This window comes from Chanos chanos, chromosome 7 (genome assembly GCF_902362185.1).
Source record: "Chanos chanos chromosome 7, fChaCha1.1, whole genome shotgun sequence".
Classification (NCBI taxonomy): domain Eukaryota; kingdom Metazoa; phylum Chordata; class Actinopteri; order Gonorynchiformes; family Chanidae; genus Chanos; species Chanos chanos.
The window spans coordinates 31,439,625-31,458,820 of NC_044501.1; the positions used below are offsets into that span (position 1 = coordinate 31,439,625).

Below are 19,196 nucleotides of genomic sequence, written 5' to 3' on the forward strand. Positions count from 1 at the left end.
TTCTTGACTGGCGGTTACCTCTGATGAATTTTAAATTGTCATTTACGTAATAATGTTCTATGCACACCGGTCTGTTAAAAGTAATATTCAATATGTCAAGTGGTGTACAATCTAATTTATGTATTTTATACGAAACTGCAGTTAATCCATTTTAGTTCATTAATGAAATAATGTGTATATATTCAATATCCGCCACTTCTGTAAAGTACAATGCAAAATTATGTTTTGTCTTCATTCTGTTTCACTGGAAAAATTATACTATTTTACATCCTAACTTGAATTCTTTATTTCTTTTAACAGTCCTGAAACTTAGCTTCAAGAATCTCAGAGAACATGCACAATAAATGGGAGAGACAGTGAGTGAGAGCATTTTAAGGCAGTTTATATGTAAAATATGTCAATAGCTGTGCTAGTATTTTAGGGCTAGCAACATATAATAACCAGAGGCCTGATATATTTTTCTGGGAGAAATAATTCAAATGAAATCCACCCTGTGTAATTGTTTCCTCCACTATTACAAAGTAACACTGGTCTGATTAAATAAAACAGTTTATTAAACACTTGTTAATCAATAAAAACAAAATTGAATGTTATACAAAAGCATCTAAAAAGTTCTCATTTTACAAATAAAAACGCCTATTTTCAGTAACCCAGACATACAAAATAAGGCACTTCTCAGTGATGTCTGCCAAGCAATGTACAAAATACGCGACAAATATACAGAAACTCTGTGATTACTTCGGGACAAAAAAAAAATATATCCATTTAAATCAAAACAACATAACCAATAAGTTACTGGGTTAACTGAGAAGGTACCACTTGTTCAAATACATTCAGACATCACCCCTCTTTAGTCCAATTTAAGACACTGTTGTCAAACTTGACTGTGCATAACGGTAATAAATTTGTTAAGTTCTGAATCTGAGCTCAAGTTGTTAAATGACAGGAAACACTTAAAATGAGATAAACATTCTGAACTAAGTGAGTAAACAAGTAAGACAGATCTAAACGCATGATTAAGTGGAAACTCATGCAGGGTTTCAGGAAAACAAGGCAGCTCAGCTCAGAAATATCTCTATACAATTTCACCATGTTTAGCAGCTCTTCCTCATTCAAATACAATCACAATAAGCAATCTTAGGCCATTCAAGACAACTCCAGCAAATAGTGCCCAGAAGAAAAACAAAAGCCTCTTAGCAGGAACCTGTGAGTTTAAATAATGAACAAAATGGTCATGTAACCAGGGAGTGAATCTAAATGGAAAGTGACTCTCTCGAAAAAAACGGAACACTTTTTTTTTTTTTTTTTTCATTTTCCAGATCTTCATTTTCCTGCTTGGTGGAAGTTTGTTCTATCATAAATGACTTCACAACGTGCAGGATTCCAGACTGAGGGTGACCTCCAGAAGATTATCCTGGGCAAGACTCCGAATGTGCAAACATACAAAACATCATACTGCCATGAACATTCTCCTCAGACTGATGCTCTGCAGTCCAACAGTACCGAGGGAAAAACAATGGTCTTTATGCCGTCTCCTGTTAAGAACCACAAGGCCGGGGCTCCAATCTCTTTGGCGTACAGATCCGAGTCTGAATTTTGTATTCAGTCTGCACTGGAAAAAATAACATTTTAACTGAGATAAGAGCTTGAAAATAATACATTTTCTAGAAACATTCCAGGTAGTAGAGGACATGTGGTTAAATGCTTGCCTCAGCATGTATTACTGACTGACTTTAGTATTTTATCACTCTTTCAATCAGCTGCATGATGAATAAATAGGTGATTTGATTAAACAGAGATGATGATGCAGGATAAGGGAAGTGTATTTCGTTATTATTAGTATATAATGAAAGCAAGGTGTACAGTATTTCAGAACAGCATTAAGCAATACCGTCATGTTTGTGACCATTCAGTATAAGCCATCATAGGAAACCATGTTCGTCCAGTCCTTTCACTGAGATAGGATACCATTTTGCTGGGGCCTTAGCGGTAGTATATCCTGAAAAAACAGTTAGCAAATAGCCTCATATCAAAAGGAACAGCATTCCAAAAGTAAACATTTTGTAAAAACAAACTGCTCGATTAGGAAACATTCGAGACAGAAATGAAACATCTGTCTCCCATTCCAAGCCGTGAGAAAAGATGATATTTGTGGTGTGGAGCTGTGCTAGCTCAGAAACTATTTGGTTTACAATATCAGCCCTAATGTACCTGTCTCAGGTTTGGCATTTGACGGTTCTGGGGATGGTGAGTCCATTGGTGCAGGAAATATCCCGTCCCCATGGTCACTCTCTCCTGATGATGTGTGATCCCCGCTTTTAGAACCTGGCATCATGTACAAGGCAGGTCGTTTGTGGTATTTGGTCCTGTAGGTGTCCGTCATGCAGTTGTCGACGGAAAAGTAAGTGGTGGGCAGAACCCGGTCGCCCGTTCCAGGTGATTCGCCCCGAGGTCTGGAACTTGTGTGCTTCTCCTCACTCTCACTAGCAGATTGGTCAGTCCTCTCGTGGTCTGAGGAGCCTGATTTGGAGCTGCTGTCCGAGGAGAGCATGTTAGACTCAGGAGAGGTTTCCATCCATTTTTGGAGGCTCGTCCGGGGTAGAGAGGAGCTGTTTCGGGGCAGGAGTCGAGGGCTGGTTTGAGAAGGTTCCTGGGTATGGTGCCACCTGTCATTGGATCTCAGTGTGTAGTGTTTTGGGGGCAGTGGTGGGGCGACGTTGTAATAATGGTTTTCCTGCTCGGAGAAAGGTCCTGAGAGATCGTCAGAGCTGTTCCACTCCGAGCTGCTGGTTTTGGTCAGGAAGGGAGGGACGGTGCCGCCATTTATCTTGTCCTCTGAATCTTCGTCTGCCTCCTCCCTCCTGTCCGAATTATCAGAGTTGTATCTGAAAGCTCGTCTCCTATCAGCCAAAATCATAATGTTATGATGTTATTTACGACTTTACTCTACAACAGTCCTCAAATATTAATCCCACAACAGCATCTCCTATAACAATTCTGAATTTAAAGGTTTTACCTTTGAAAATGATTGCCCAAGTGGTGGTCGAAGTCTTTCCCTTGCTGGTCACCTATAAGAGAAATTGACAATGTACATTGACCGCCCTCGTATAAAACCAATCCGTGCTTTAAAAAGTGGAATTTTCACCCAAAGCAATCTTATTCACTGTAGTTCCAATACAGCACAGCATGAATACTGCTCTATACAAAAAAAAAGCAGTCATTTCAGTTCCTCATTAACCACTAGAGTGTTAAGCGTAAAAGTCGCTTTAAGTCAAAAAATCTCAGTGTTAAATGAGGTATTTTTCTATCCAGGCTGGGTGCCAGGCTGGCCAAAACCAGAAGAATGAAGGCATCTTGATGTTATTCTCCTGTTCAGACGGTTATGTAAGAGGGGTCGTGGACAGGGTGTTGTCTGGCTGCTGTAAGGAAGTCTCACAGTGGGAGATGAAAGCAGACTGTAGTGGCCCTGGGGCCTGTCTGATCCATACTGACCCCTCAATGAGGGGAGAGGATGGGTGGGGGGGGGGGGGGGGCAGTGTCGGCACTTTCTATAGTCCACTCCCTAAAGCCAGAATGTACTGTTGTACTGTTCTCTAATCACCGTTCAGCTTCTCCAAAACAAACAAACAACGTGATTGGTTGTGGAAAAAAGTTAGGAGTGTGGAAGACAAAAAAACCTTAAGATTCTGTGTGGAGGAACAACACTGCACAGTATCTAAACTCTGGAGAAAACAGTGAAAAAAAGAGAGATTGTTTTGCGTTGAATGGCAGTATTTATGGTTGCTGGGCTGTATGTCAGAAAAGGAGACAGAGTTTTAATGTAAGAAATCACTAGGGGGCGCCCATAGCGCTCATATGAGCTGATTTTGGTGAGAGTGTTCATGGAAATCTACTGGAGACAGCAGCTGGCTGATTTGCTTAGTTTAGCATTTACAAGCAAAAAAGGGGAGAAAAAGCTACAACATTTTTTTTGTTTGTTTTTCTTTTGTATCCCCTCATCAGTGAACTCTGTATTTTTAAATGTGATATGGCAATCCACCTCAGTTAGAAGTGAACGCAAACTAAGAGTCAAAAGAAGCCTTTTTTACTGTTTCTAAAATAAAAAGTCTAAAAACAGGTGTAAGAACAAAATATGCTCGGATTGATGTGTCTAGTCAAATGAAGTATATTGTTTTAAAGAAAAAAAAAACGAGGAGAAAAAGAAGAGAAAAAAAGAGAAGAACTACATCTTAAGCCGGAGGGTCAAAGATGGCAATCTGACCCTAGTGGGACACCAAGGAACAGACTTCAGTACAGTTATTCTGTGAGGAAGACACACATGGGTCTGTGTGTGTGTGTGTGTGTGTATGTGTGTGTGTCTGTGTGTGTGTCTGTGTGATGTGTCAGCCTACTCAGCTTTTTCCTCCTTCTGTTATTTTTTTCCCAGAGCATTAGCAGCTAAATCCCTCGGCCAGCACGCAATTATCAGAGGATTGGACTTCAGACCCCATTTTCTGCTTTTTCAAACCCATCGTGTTTAAGCTGCTAAGCCCCATGCTAAGATTCTCTATTTGATGGCTGGGACTTGCAAAGTTGGCAAGCACAAATAACAATATCAATACAAAAAAAAAAAAAAGGCAAAACAGAATGTTAACATTGTTTGTTTATAAATACTCTCTCTCTCTCTCTCTCTCTCTGGTTGGCAGCATTGTCATCTAATGCTTTAGGAAACACCCAGAGACTCAAGTGACATAACTCTGATTCTGTTCCTTTTCTGATCTGGTCGAAACTAGTTCAACCTCATAGTGTCATTGTCATCGCGTCAAACGAGTGTAAAGTGATTGAGGGCTTATCCACTGAGCATTAGCACTACTCTTAACACATCATTCACGCCCTTATCAAGAGGCGCGAATACCCCGGTTAAACCCCCGGGGCAGCGAGGGTGGGGGGTAACAAACCATTGCCACCAAATCACTGAGCGGGACACAGAATAATCCATTTCGCTCTGCTGGGAAGAGAGGATAGGAAAGATAGGAAGGGAGACGGGAAAGTTTCGGAGCGTTTGGCATGCTGTTTGCGGTATGCGTGTTCTATTTATGAATGCGCTGTAACCATTCCGAATCCTAACGTGGCATAGGTTTTTAAAGAGCGTTAACACGTCGCTACTGTTTATGGATCTCTATGGGGAAACATGTAGCTCGTAATTTTTTATTACTACATGGATCTCTGTCCGTAACGAGGCAGACGGAACTAACGGTATAAAAAGCGTGAGGTTTTTTTCTCTCCCATGCGGTACGGTGGAGACAGGAACTTGTAAAAAAAAAAAAAAGTGCATTCTCGCAGTTCTAGGCACGTTCATACAAGCACGCCATACTATAAATGTGAGGGAACCATAATTATGACGCCCCAAAAGACGGAATTCTCAGGAGGTATGGACGTGTTATTTTCTGTTTCCTGCTTTTCCTTTCACAAGAGTCTGTATCCACGGGTGTGCTTCTTCTTTTTTTAATATAAAGAAGGGGTAGTGTCAACATGAACGTAAAAAGGAAGAGAGTTATCTGAAATGGGCCGTCAGATACTCATACAGCTACGTGTGAAACCAAGGGAATCAATGGCAATAAATGAGACAAAGCGTGACTCACAGTTTAAGAGGTGAACTGAACTTTGCTAAACTTTCGTTCTTCCCAGCTTTATGGAGAACGTACTGCGCGTCTAAGGGCAGAATTTGGTTCCATGATAACACACACCGGTAAGAGTGACACACTGTTATACATCAGGACAAAAAAAAAACAAAAAAAACACAGAGAGAATTACCCATCTCTCAGAACTAATATGAAAATGACAAAAGAGCCTGTTCAGTCAAAACAACGTTAAGTACCAGGGGTAAATGTTTACTACGCGCCTGCTACGGCATGCTAGGTTTGGTGCCCCCCCCCAACACACACACACACACACACACACACACACACACACACACATACACACACACACACACACACACACACACACACACACACACACACACACACACACACACAACCTGTCTGAATGCAAACAGCTTTTAGTTTTTAATTGTTTTACTGCATTCTATCCTGTCTTCTGTCCTCATCCCTTTGCTTTTACAAAGGATTTTCAGCCCTAATGGACAGTGGATCTGGCCTAGTGCTTTATGAGTGACATGCCATGTTACACACCAGGTTTGAACTGGGGCCAAATTGATGCATTTGCTGAGACCTGTCGATGCAGCTGGCAGACGGGTGAGGACACATCCCAGGCCGGAACCCGAACAACCACACACATTTCTGTCGTCAGCCAATAAACAGTGAGCGTGCGATCCTCTGGTTGGATGTGATTAAGAGCTAACTTATGCGTGCATAATGCTAACACAGCAAAAGTGAAGCTGCCTAAAAAAGATGAAGAGGAAGGAAGAAAAAAAAAAAAACCACCACCACAAAACATGGAAGACACATGAGAAAAGGCTGAGGGGTTGTGGGAAAAAAGAAAACGTTTCTCGTCCGGCTCTAATAGTACCAAAAAAAAAAAAATCCCAAAGAGAAAAAAGTACAGCACGCGCACGCACACACACATGAAAAGCGAGCGCTTTCAAAAATAAATCAAAGCATCTTCTGTTACCAAAGCTTCAGTGTGTTTCTACACAGAGCTCCCAGTGTGTGCGCGTGCGTGCGTGCGTGTGTGTATCTGAAGCCCCCTCAAAGGCCAGCATGGGGACGGCCCCAAACGCTGTCCTTTCCGCTTCAGTACGTCGGTTCACAAGGCTTACATAAACCACCTTCCACGGGGGGACAGGAAGGGGGGGGGTGAGAGAGAAACACCCCCCGCGCCCCCCCCCCTTTTTTTTCCCCTACCGCTCTCGTCGGTTCTTCCTCCCAGCACTGTCAACCAGGACAAATGACTTGTCTCCCCATGCCACCTCATTCAACCCTAACCTTCCCTTCTGCCTCACCGGTTCATCCAGAGTATAAGTGTTGATAATGAAGCATGAGACGGAAAGAGAGAAAGTGAAAGGGGGTGTGGTGGGGGGGGTCTGTTATGCTAGCTGGCGACCAGACCCTAACCACCATTTTATTTGTGTGAGCGTGTTTAAATGCCACCGCCCTGTGACAGGCTTTGCTCATATCGTTTTCTGTCTGGACGGGCACAGTTGGTCGTTTTCTGAAAAAAAAGCCTCGTTCCCCGTGGCTCTCGGGTTCTGGGAATTTGGGAGCTCTTATTTATTTATTTATTTATTTATTTATTTATCTATTTGTTTTCGATTTAAACATTAAAAAAGCAACTCTGCTGAGATGACTGACGGGTACTGTGGGGGTTTTTTTTTTTGGTCCTTGTTTTGTTTGCACAGGCTGAATCAATGTCTCTCAGCTGAACTGTGTAATGTGTTGGGGTGGAAAGATAGTTGGGTGAGAGGAGGCAGAGGTCAGCCCACCTCCCCGCCCCCCCCCCTCCATTCGGCCCCGTCTGTCCCACACACACATTAGTATTCACCCTTCGTCTAGTGAAGAGCTAAAAATAAATGTCATGGGCTATTTTTGACACGATCTCTAATATGACTCTTTGTTCTTTTTTTGAGGGAGATGATATGACTAACCTACAAACGTCATGACATAATGGAAAATGAACTTTGGCAATGAAATTTGTCCAGGTTTGGCTGCGCCTGAGGGCTATCCATAAGGACTATAATAAGCTTGTTCCGACGTTAGGTCCAAGTTTCCCTCAAGTCACCACTCAATCAAATCTCTGTTTAGTGCGTGACCTGTGAAGACATGTACTGTCACTTTCTAATGGGACTCTAATACTCACTTAAGGTGTATTTAAAGTTTAAATACAGCCAAAATATTCACCATTACAATTTCTCACAGTTTCTCAAGTCATGCAGAGATGGTTCGATTCGTGTTTCTTATGACAGCTATTGGAAAGAACTCAGAATATTCCACTTCAGTTCTGAGCTCAGTGATGCTTACCATGAGAAAAAGATGAGCGCAGGGCCTCTCCTTTTGAGTCATCGTATCTCCTGTAATGATTGGAGTCCCTAAAATAGACAAAAATCAACTGAGTGGAAAAACACGGTAATAAAAGAGGATGTGGGTAGACCAGTCTGTTTTTTGGGTTTGTTTTTTTTTGCGCATACTGGTCTTCACAACCCTATCATTTAAACAGATCCCTTTCTGTCTGATAAAATTATCCTTTGGTCTATGGTGATTCATTAGTGTATTCTGATTCTCATTAAGGGAAATCCGTTTATTTTTCTGTCTATCCATCTATCTATCTATCTATCTATCTATTTATCTATCTATCTATCTATCTATCTATCTATCTATCTATCTATCTATCTATCTATCTATCTATCTATCTATCTATCTATCTATCTATCTATTTTTTGAGATGCTGCACCATGACTATATTCAAGACACCAGTCTACTATCATGTATGAATCTGATTATTTGTAGGTAAATAAAAAACTTGATGTTTCTAAGTTTCCGATAAGCAATTCAGTTTTACTAAAACTATAAGGTCAAGCTTGAGGCATATCTAAATCAATAGCATTAAACTTGGCTTAGAGTACATTGTCTACTCTGCAAAAGTGACTTTTTAGAGCGTTAATACTGCCTGTCAGGTTTTATTTGTTTATTTTTTTATTTATTTACTTGGTGACTAAGTACTTAATATCGTCCACAGTTGGCAAGTAATGAAGTAAAGGTACTTTGCCACTTAAGTAGTGGACTGGCAGATTTTTGCTCTGACGAGTAGGCCTACCAACAATATGAGCAGCTTTCTCTTCTGCCCGACCACATCAATAAAGGAATGAATTTTACTCTAATACATTTTTGAATTGATAATTGTCGTGACTTGTTTAAATCGTCGTGACTTGTTTAAACTGTCCGTCATGCGCCATTGTATTTATTTACTTTTGTAAAGCGGTAGCCGTCTGAGCGTGCGTGGGAGTCAATACTGCGCAAGCTATTTTAAGCATTTCCGCGGTAGGAGCTAACCGTTGCGGATGTACACAAACAGGTGCAAGATTGTGTCTATTCGTGTGCTTTACCCATAAGCCCCGCCACAATACCTGCCCTGAAATGTGTTCATCATCGCTAGTGTGAGTGTATCGGGTGCTAAACGTCAACATGGTGCCAAAAACTTCGAAATGGCACCGGAGCTGGCAGTTGGCAACCAATAAGAGTACTATATATTGTTACCAATACGGCTGTTATTGAAAGATAAAGCAATGATTGGAATGGTGCTAAGGAAAGTAATCAGGGCCAGCAGAGCTCAGTAAAGCATGTGACATTTCACTTAGGCTCTTTCCTCTCCGTTTTAATGAGGTTGTAATTTAGCCATTTGCTGCAGTCAGCGGGGGAAAACACAGAACTCCGCAGTACCATTCTCTTGGCTTTCAACAAATATTTATTTTTATACAGAGTTCAAGGTTTCAAACAGCTTTTGTGATTTTCACAAAATCTCCTAATCCAATTTCACCGCTTGTAAATTCACCAGCCTTTAGACGCAACAATAACATTGTGCAATTATCTTGAAGTACGAATATCACATTTTATCAGTGTCACGTCTATGATACTGATTAAAAAAATACGGAAACGTTTATTAAATTAGCTTGTTACGGGATATAAAATGATATTAAACTGAAAACTCCAATTAGCTGAAAAGAACTGGACACTGAAGCTGTTTTTCCAATACAAAGCAAACAGACGTTTACAGGCCATGATGCTATCAGCTACAAAATGCACAATTACATAAAAAAGGTCTCGCTATTTTTAAAACACTCCACTGGAGTTTTTGCAGAGTTAATTATTTACAAATGGCAGCATGCACGAGGCCTTTTTGATAATGACACTTAGACAACTCCACAGAGGGCTGAACGTGGGTGAACTATGATAAAAGTCAGTATCAGAATTAAGACAGTCAACGCTTAAAAATAAAAATGATCGTGAAATCGAAACATTCCATCCTGAGAGTGGGAGTGTGTCCAGCTTTGACTAAAGCTGGTTAATATTTGCAGTTATACCATAAAAAGTGTGTAACATTTTTGAATTAGAGGCACTATACAAAGCGTTTGACAGGAGTCCACCTTTGACTACCTGTCACAGTTGACATGAATTTAAGAAGCCTTTCCTCTCTGCTGTAATTCTAATGGCAGCAAAACTTAAAAGAAATACAATATAAAATCCCTGAAAACAAAGTCCTACCTTGACAGGTGTATCTCCGGTATGGTCCGAAGCTCTTTGCCGCCCAGGTTCTCTACCACGGGAGAGTCCAGATTGGCTGAGCCGTTACTGAGCCGATCGCTGCTTTCGTACCCTGACTCAGTGCGTTGGATCTTCCAGTTGTCGTTGCGCACTTTTAGATTATTAGCCATGCTCTTAGTCCTCTCTTGCTCTTGGGGTCCTCGACCCTCTGACTCTAAGGAGCTGTGGCTGCCCGTTTCGTGCCTTTGCTCGTCCTCGTAAATAGTCATCAGACTTTTGGGTTTGCGACTGTCGTGGCCCCCCCAGGGTGGCTCTCGGTCCTCGTACGGGGGTCTCTCGTGGCCGGGGACGTGTCTGCGTGGGCTCTGGATCTGCCTGTCGTCGCCGCCGCCTCCGCTGCCTCCGCTCAGTATGCTGTCCACGTTGAGGGCTTCCCGCATCGGCCTCCAGGCCCTGTTGACGCGGTTCCGGGGGCCGCCGTTGTGCCTTTCGCGCGAGTCCTGGCTGCTGTCCGTGTCGTAGCCGTTGGAGACCTCCGGCCGGCGGGGGGGAGCGTGCGCCGCCATGCGAGGCTGGGAGTGAGACCGAGGTTCGTGGGCCAACCGTCCTCCGCCGTGGGGGGGGCGTTCAGCTCGGGTGGGACCTCTGCCCTGGCTGCTGTACAGCCTCTGTTCTACATGTTTGAAGCCATTCTCAGGGGGGGAGAGCGAACGGGAGTAGCCTCTCTCTGAGGGTCCATCTGAGGAGAAAGTGAACATGAGAACTGTCAGTAACCACAGGACCTGGGTGTACTTTTCCTCAGTCAAAACAGTTCATGTACATCAACAAAGTTTGTTATCGCTGTCTTGTTAGGTGGCTGATATAACATTGTGCTGCTGTGAAGTCATAAAATCATAACCTACATGCAAAGCCTCATTTAAATGAGTCGTAAACAACACAGACGACTGTACCGCACGTGCCACTGTCGTGGTGTTTGCCAGAGAGTTTGTCGTCTGGAAGGGGAAAGCTGAAATCCATGGGTCATAGCCATCCGTCTCTGATAACAGAAGGAGGAGGAAGAGGAGGAGGAACGAGTGACTAGGTGGGGGGCGAGGAGGGGGGGGGGGTGCTGCCGCACGGGAGCTCTAACGGCTCGGATGACCTTTCCTTGATGAAAGAGAGGAGAGTCTTTCTGGACAGAACAATGCTGGTCTTGGCACTGGGCGGCGGCTGACGCGGTCCTCACGCTGCGCCAGCTCTAATGCCACTCTGCAGTGCCAAGTCCCACCAACCCCTCCAGTCCTTCAGCAAGAGGTCTGCTTAAAAGGAGCTGGCGTGTAGGTTTATTGCATCTTCTGACAGAGGAGGGTGAAGATAATGGAGGCCAGGAGCCACTGTGTCTCCGTGGCGCCTGTGATGAGGGTGGCCTGCTGCTGATGGGGATATTTATGGTGATGGTGAACACGAAAGTGTGTGAGAGTTTTCTGTGTATATCTATCTGCGTGAGTGTGTGAGTATGTGAGTGAGAGTGTGTATGTGTTTGGGGGGGTGGGGGAGGGGGGCACTTAGAATGACGAATATACCTGTAGCCTTGTCTGTGCTCTGAACTTGCGGATGCGTGTGTGTGTGTGTGTGTGTGTGCGTGAGAGTTAGTAAGACAATGACTTGGGTTAATATATGTCATAAATTAATATGTAAATGAGGGGAAAAAAGAGCTCAACCAAGTCACGACAAAGCCCACGAACTGGTGAAAACAAATAAGTTTCTCTATAATTGTGTAATTGTTTACCCTTTGGGCTAGGGAACCTACACACATACACATTTACATACTCCCACAACCCTTAAAATACACACACCTCTGCATATAACCATGGCTCCTTCAGCTATCTACAATTTTAAGTGTATCTTGGTCAAAAGTCAAATGGCTGCAGGCTAGTAAGAAAAATAATTACAGTCGCATAATTTATTACAGAGGTTGAAAGAAAGTCAAGTAGGTTTCCTTGCAGCGCTGTCCTTACATTGCCTCAGGGTTTTAAAAGCTAACATCTGCGCTGTGACCCCCCCCCTCCCTCCTGGGCGAGCAACCATCATTGAATGCGCTGAGGTCACATCTGGATCCCGGTTCTGTGGTTCCAGATCCCGGAAGGTGTAAACAGCTATTCCGCTAACTCTTGTGGGATTCCGCGCTTGCCATGCAGTTAACCTCAAGTTTGTAAACTCAACCCCGTCAGGCCTGCTTTGACAATAATGTGTCTCTTGGAGGCAATGCACGGTAATTTGGCTAGAAAGGTGCGCTGGCAATTCCGTACGTCAATGTCAAAGTAATGAGATGCACGCGCCCGCGCACACGTGCACCCACTGGGATGGTCTACCGCCATGGTACATTAGCACCGCGTGACAAAAAGTTTCATTAAGTCCTGTGTGCGAAAAAAGTCGAATGGCTTTTTCATTTAAATGAGCTCATTTGAGACCCCATCCATCCTATGTGTGTGTGTCTGTGTGTGCGTGTCTAACTCTAATCATACCCAGTCCCCACTGATCACAGTGTGCTTCCTGTGTATTTGTGTGTGTGTGTGTGTGTGTGAGAGAGAAAAGCTTTTTTCTCTGTATGACTCATTTTTTCAACACTGCCATTCACCTAGTGATGGGGGGGGGGATTGGAATTGTGCTCTGGACTCATGAAGATACTTCAGCGAGGTAGAAATGGGAGATGCTTAGGAGAAAATGTAGCGTCTGGGAGTCACGCTTAATGACTTGAGCTAATAGCACAGTCGATGAGAACTCAGGGCTGCAATGTGAGTCATGAAATATGACAATACAGTTACTGTATGTGTTCAACCATTAGCCTTTTAGCTCCACTTCGCTGACTATGTTGAATAAGAAAATCACTTTTTGAGTGTGAGTGTGAGCGTGTGCGTGCGTGTGTGAGAGTATGTGCTTGTTTCTGAGTATCCATTTCACAACTAGAACGACAAAACCCAAAATGTAAACGCCCCTTCGCTCGCACCAAACGGCAAAAGTGGCAGAGACGCCAACTCTTCAATTACGCTTTACCGAACCATTTCCCATAATTCTAGGGTGTGTTCCGAGATGCCTTTTTAGAGAGGTCACAGCTGTGGCATGAGTCACATCTCGATTTACACTGCAGGCATTAACCGCCCTGTCACCCTTACTGCAGGGATCTGTCGCTTTACAGAACGATCAGCATCAATGCTTTTCCACTGAGAAAGTAAGGAAGGACCTAAATCTGAACTTAACATATGCTCACATATGTATTGCTGCCTGTGTTCTGCTTAACATTGTAAGAGTCAAAAGCAGATGATGTTTACTATGAAAAAGGCTTAGGGGAAGGGCGCCGGGGTAAAGTCGTTGCGATATGAAAGCCGCTTAGGAGGACCTTTAACACAAAGCGTATACTGTGTGACTTCTTTAGGCTTTGATTGAAAACTTTGTGCGCGACAAACTCGGTCGCTGCTGGGGCTTTCAGCGGAAAGGCCTAGAAAGCCTTTCAAATGGGAGTTGGGCAGTTAAGAAGTGATGAAGGACGGTTATGCTGTACGTTAACGGAAACTGAACGAAGCTGAAAAATGAACTCAAACATAAGAGATACATAAAGGATCATAAAACCTGATATATTTTTGGAGGTGGACCATACGTTTTACTGTATGCGACTTTTAGTAGTGTTTGGTCGTTATGAAATACTGCATACATTGTCTTTTACAAGTGGTCCATGAAGCTGTCATGTGATGTTTATGTGTGCGCTCAACTGCCTTTATGCGAGCTATGAATAAAGGGAAAAGTTTGTCACGGGTTTCATTCCTTCCCCGCGCGGTGAGACCTCTGGGTCTCTTGAGTTCAGAGTCAAAAAGAATCGGGAGAGGTGACTGATAACTGGGCCGGAGAAAGGGGCTGGATCTGACGTCAGGGATAATCCGCTGTTTTGACACTTTTTTTTTTTCTAAACTCATCTTATGTAAGGGCCTGTGTGTGTTTGCTTTGAGCCTGGACATTTGAGTTGGGGGTGGGGGGGTGGGGGATGAGTGTAACGCCTTGATTTTACTTTATAAGAAATTCAGTACACTATTTGGATGTAAATCAGGCTGATTTATGCCTGAATACAACCATGACAGAAAAGAAACTCTCTGAATATTACCCTCCATTCAAATTGTACCTGTAAAGGAATAAGATTCTCCCAGCAGCAGAGTATGCGCTGCCCATAAAATTCAGACCTAACCATAAAAATCTTCTCTCTGAGGTTAAGCCTGTGTTAATTAGGGTTATATATACAATACCTCGGTGCCTTAACGTTTCCAGTTTTCTCTGGCTCCTGTCCGAGTCTTTCTTTATGAGGTTAATGGCTCTTGCTTCCCTGGCAACTTCCTTGGAGAGTTCCCGGTGCCGGCTCCTGGGATCCTCAGCTCTTGGGATCTTCACTGTGAGAGAGAAAAATGGAAAAAGGGGATGGTGAATAGATACACACACGTGTGTGTATGTATATATATATATATATATATATGTTTATATCTCTTGTTTATGTTTTTTTTTTTCATTTACGTTGTTTTATACATGTTTTTTACTTTCATATCAGGTTGAAATAGCTTGGCTTTTGCACCCCTGTAGTACAGTAGACCCCAGAGACACCTGAGAAATCTGGGTTAGCCTTTACAAGCGATCGATGAGTATGATGACTGTGTGTGTGTGTGTGTGTGTGTGCGCAGCGGGGGGCTTTCTGCTGTGTTAGGGGAAAAAGCAGCGAACTGTTACTGGGTGAAGAGAGCAAAGCCATTTTTCCATAAGACAAAACTCATTGAGAAAGAAGAATATGAGCCACATAGCAAAAGAGCTCAAGTTTAAGAATCGCAGCGTTTCAACAGAGCTCTTCACAGCCTTAGAACATGTTCCAAAGCAGTTATAGTGGCCTTATCACGCATAATTTTTCTGATTATAATCAGTAACCATATAGCTTATGCTTTTGACCAAACTCTCATTATATCAGCCTTATTCCACATAGCTAATAATGTGAGATCTAAGTCATCTTGATTCTAATTTTTAAGTCAACAATCATCTGACTATTTATAGAAAATTCTAAGAGGAGCACTCTGGGTCAAAGACCCCCCATGTTCGCCAAGGAAAAAAAAAAAAATAGGGGGGGTTTTTCCAAAAGTAAAGCCATGACTACAGAAAATAAGACCTGTCAGAAGGAATTTTACAGGCTCGGTCGTAAAGAAAACAGACGAAACGCACAGCATGTACGTGTATAGTCCGCTTTGCTTTCACAGTTTGGCACAGAATCTCACACGTCTGTCAGACTCCAATAAATATTTTGGGTTCGCCGCGGTGGTCGTCACACGGCCACGGGCCTGAAACCGTCCGATCGTCTCGGGGGGGGGGGGCAGGCCCAGGTACACCACCGGTCATAAACTTCTAGACCGTTCTAAATATTACTCGGGGGGCCTCGGGATGGAAAGGACATTACGAAGATGGGCTGAGAGCTTTTACAGACGGAGCGACTTAGACAATAACGCGGGGAAGGACTACGGCATTAAGGTTTGCAATAACGATGGAATGTCCAGTAATAAAATAAAAGAGGGAACAGTCTCCCCTGGAGGTCCTGTCGTCTCCTCACTCCTCCCCCTATCTCTCTCTCTCTTTCTTTTCTGCTTTTCAGGTATGCCTGTTGCTTTGAAGGCATTACGCAAGGAAAATAAAAAAGACCCTCGCTGCCCCTGGGTTGAAGAACATTCTGTCTACTCCAGTGCACGAAAAAGATGCTCAAGGTAACATCAGCGATGGGATTTTTTTTTTTTTTTTTCCCAAGTTTACAAAAACAAAATATTGCTCTCAACTCAGATTTATCCTTTCTGCTGAACTAATTCATCCTTGCCTTCACAAAAGACATAACCTGAGGTTTCTTCTCTTTTTTTTTTGTTCTCTTTTAACATCCCCGAGTAGTTCTCCCGATTAAAAAAGAAAAGAAAACAAAAAAAAAACAACGCTAAATAGATGAAGTAGCTGATGCTCCCGGCAGGCTTTGTGTATCTCTCCGGAAAGCCTTCGAGTGTCACAATGCAGATGAAAAATCCATTAACACGCTGCGTGTAAGGAAAAGCTCCCCTACTTATGACAGATCATCATCAGCTTGAGATGATGTCCTTTAAACAGCTCGTTAAAAACTCGACCGCGTCTGATTCTTAAGTGTGGCTGTGGGGTAAATGGCCCTGGCTGTGTTGTGTAAGCGTTCTCGCGTTATGTAAACTGAGGATGGCGCATTATCAATATGTATCCTCGTCTTTACTGTACCCGGGCCCCTGCCTCCGCTCGTCTGGTTGTTGCCTCGACTGAAGATGGAGAGAGGTTGGGACTTCTTTAGGGTACCGTGGCTGGCCGTCAAAGCGTTCACATTTTCCTTGGTCAGCTCCAGCTTCTTCGGGCCAGGTAACAACGTACCTGTGTGTATTTGAGTGTGACATTCTGTTTAGATCATTGCATATGGACACACAAAGGGTAAAACGATCAACAAATGTAAAACTGCTAGCTTTCTGACAGAAGTACTGATGATACTGACGATACTGACGATATTAGAATTTAAGACAGGAGAGAACCAGCAAATTAGCTAATATACCAAGAATGCGCAAGGCAGATCTGTTTAAAAGGAAAGTGGTGGGTGGAAAGTGTCAACTAAAGTAAAATGATTTTAGATTTACACACAAAGCAAGATTTTATGCTGTCAACGGAAACGCTGCACCTTGCGTGTCGGAGCACGGTGCCTAAGGACGCTGTTGTTTGCATTTGGGCTTTGTTAAGTCGAACCATATGCTTAAAATCTCAACAAGACCACTGTCTAACAGCAGCACTACTCCAAAAGGTTCCTGGACTCTCAGCACAAAAGCTTTCAAACGGACATTTTCGGGCAAGATACTCCATTGGACCTTTCTGAGGTGTGTTTCCTCAGAAAAAAAAAGAGAAAAAAAAAAAAGAGGGGGGGGGGGGGGGGGGGGCATGACTTATTAATGTACCATCCTGCTGCAGCAACACAGATGGAACAACTGCCTTTAGCTCCCTCTCTTGCTCTCTTTCTCTCGCTCTCTCTCTCTCTCTCTCTAACTCTCACTCTCTCTCGCTCTCTCTCTCTCTAACTCTCTCTTGCTCTCTCTCTCTCTCTCTCTAACTCTCACTCTCTCTCGCTCTCTCTCTCTCTAACTCTCTCTCGCTCTCTCTCTCTCTAACTCTCTCTCTCAAAACAATGCTGTTGAGAACTATTTCAAGCATACCATTAAATATTGTGATAAATTGCGACATGAAATCAAATAAATTACATCAATAAACACAATTAAATACAAACACAGCGTATTCATCACAAACATATACATTTTCAATCTAATATAAATCAAGCCGCACTTTTTTTAAACCTACTTTAACTTGACGTGAACTTGCCACATATGCGGTAGTTGCTGTGCTTTGGCCAAAAGAACTGCTGCCAATTGGTAAAAATCAATACTAAGATTAGTTTAGTCTCCCACTGCCATGAATATGCCTCTTAAATGATTAACAACGCTAAAATTAAAGTGTTTGAGAAATTCTAATTACACATTCGACAAAAACAGCAATGAAAACAGCTCAAGTGCTTCACCCATAAAAACATTCATGCCAAATTGAAAACGTGGGCTAGCCAGGGTATTTAAGTGTTGATACGATTTCAAATGGAAACTGCGTTTTGGTATCTTAGAAGCTAAAAGACACAATCTGTTTTTGGAGAACCTGTCACTCTGTTGGCACATTGGACCTGCAAGAACTCTTGTGAGATCATTTTTTAATACTGCAATTTGTTCAGCAACAAATAATTTGAAGGTATCTGTATTTTTTTTTTAAGCCTTTATACATGAAAGAGACAAATATCTAGTAACAATATTTTCTCTGTTCCCGATATATGATCTCTACCTGGTGCTTCACCGTTGATGGAGTTCTTGGAGAGGTTCCAGGAACCGTTTTGGCGTGGGGTCTCATCTGTGGTCACGGGGCTGCCGTCAGGGTTCGAGTAAAACAGCAGGAGGGGCTGGAAGTGACACTTAATGCATTTGCTGACCACGTCTTTCCACCTTGACCCAACCTGCCAAGGACCAAATAAGACAAAATAAAAGTCATTTCACGACCACGTAAATTCTCATTTGCTCAACAAACTGAACTGATCAGACTCCTAGACCGACTCTTGTATGTTTTGTCAACGGTTTTAAAAAGACATGAGAAATGAAAGAAAAAATTGCATCAGCTCTTGGCAAAAGAAACTCAGACCGCGTTTGAGAACTGTTCTTTTTTTTTTAAATCTACATCTTTCAAACACATGTGGGGGCATTAAGAGTAAAAGCTAAAGCAAATCTTCTCCCTCAACTGGAGGCAGAGTAATAATTAGAAATGAAAGAGCCTTTTTTTTTTGCTGCAGTGGTTCAGGTATGCGTGTGTGTGTGTGTGTGTGTGTGTACATCTGGGATTCTCTATAAAGGGTGACTCAAGGCAAACAGATGGAACTGTGTTTTTTCCTTAATTAACGGAATAAGGGGGGAAAACGTGTGTGTGTGTTTGTGTGTGTGAATGAGAGAGAGCGAGAGAGAGACAGAGAGAGAGCCAGAGAGAGAGTGAGAGAGAAGGCTCTCTCCTGGAGCATACAACAAAGTTCCTCTGTAACCCAGAATCCTCTGCGCTGTTTTGAGCTGCCATGAGGTAAACAACAAATGTGTGATGAAAAGATAAAGAGAGAGGGTTCTAAAAGAGAGCTAGACAGATGTAAAAAAAAAAAAGAAGACTTAATGGAATCGCCCTAGCATAATGGCAAAATGTTGAAGCATTTCACTCACGAAAGCATTCACCCAAGAATGTGCAACTGCAATGAAACAACCTCACAAAATAAATACATCATGTTTTGGTCTCCAACGTTAGAACATTAAAGGCCCTAAGGATTGCTCATATCAAACAGATGTGTACCTTCATATTCTTCTCTCCTTGTTCTCAAGTATTCTGACCTGACTA

At 42.8% G+C, this 19,196-nt stretch overlaps 1 protein-coding gene across 1 annotated transcript in view; it reads right to left on the minus strand.

The window, feature by feature from the left end:
• Positions 1-1,382: 1,382 nt before the first annotated feature.
• usp53a (ubiquitin specific peptidase 53a) overlaps positions 1,383-19,196 on the minus strand; it is a 35,247-nt gene continuing 17,433 nt past the window's right edge. Inside the window, exons 10-18 of the mRNA XM_030780511.1 lie at positions 18,114-18,282; positions 16,476-16,622; positions 14,468-14,608; positions 10,197-10,935; positions 7,959-8,026; positions 3,017-3,068; positions 2,212-2,900; positions 1,892-1,999; positions 1,383-1,607 (exon numbers count right to left, since the gene is read on the minus strand). Of these exons, the coding sequence (XP_030636371.1) occupies positions 1,923-1,999; positions 2,212-2,900; positions 3,017-3,068; positions 7,959-8,026; positions 10,197-10,935; positions 14,468-14,608; positions 16,476-16,622; positions 18,114-18,282 (2,082 nt within the window). The 3' untranslated portion in view covers positions 1,383-1,607; positions 1,892-1,922. The remainder of the gene's footprint in view (positions 1,608-1,891; positions 2,000-2,211; positions 2,901-3,016; positions 3,069-7,958; positions 8,027-10,196; positions 10,936-14,467; positions 14,609-16,475; positions 16,623-18,113; positions 18,283-19,196) is intronic.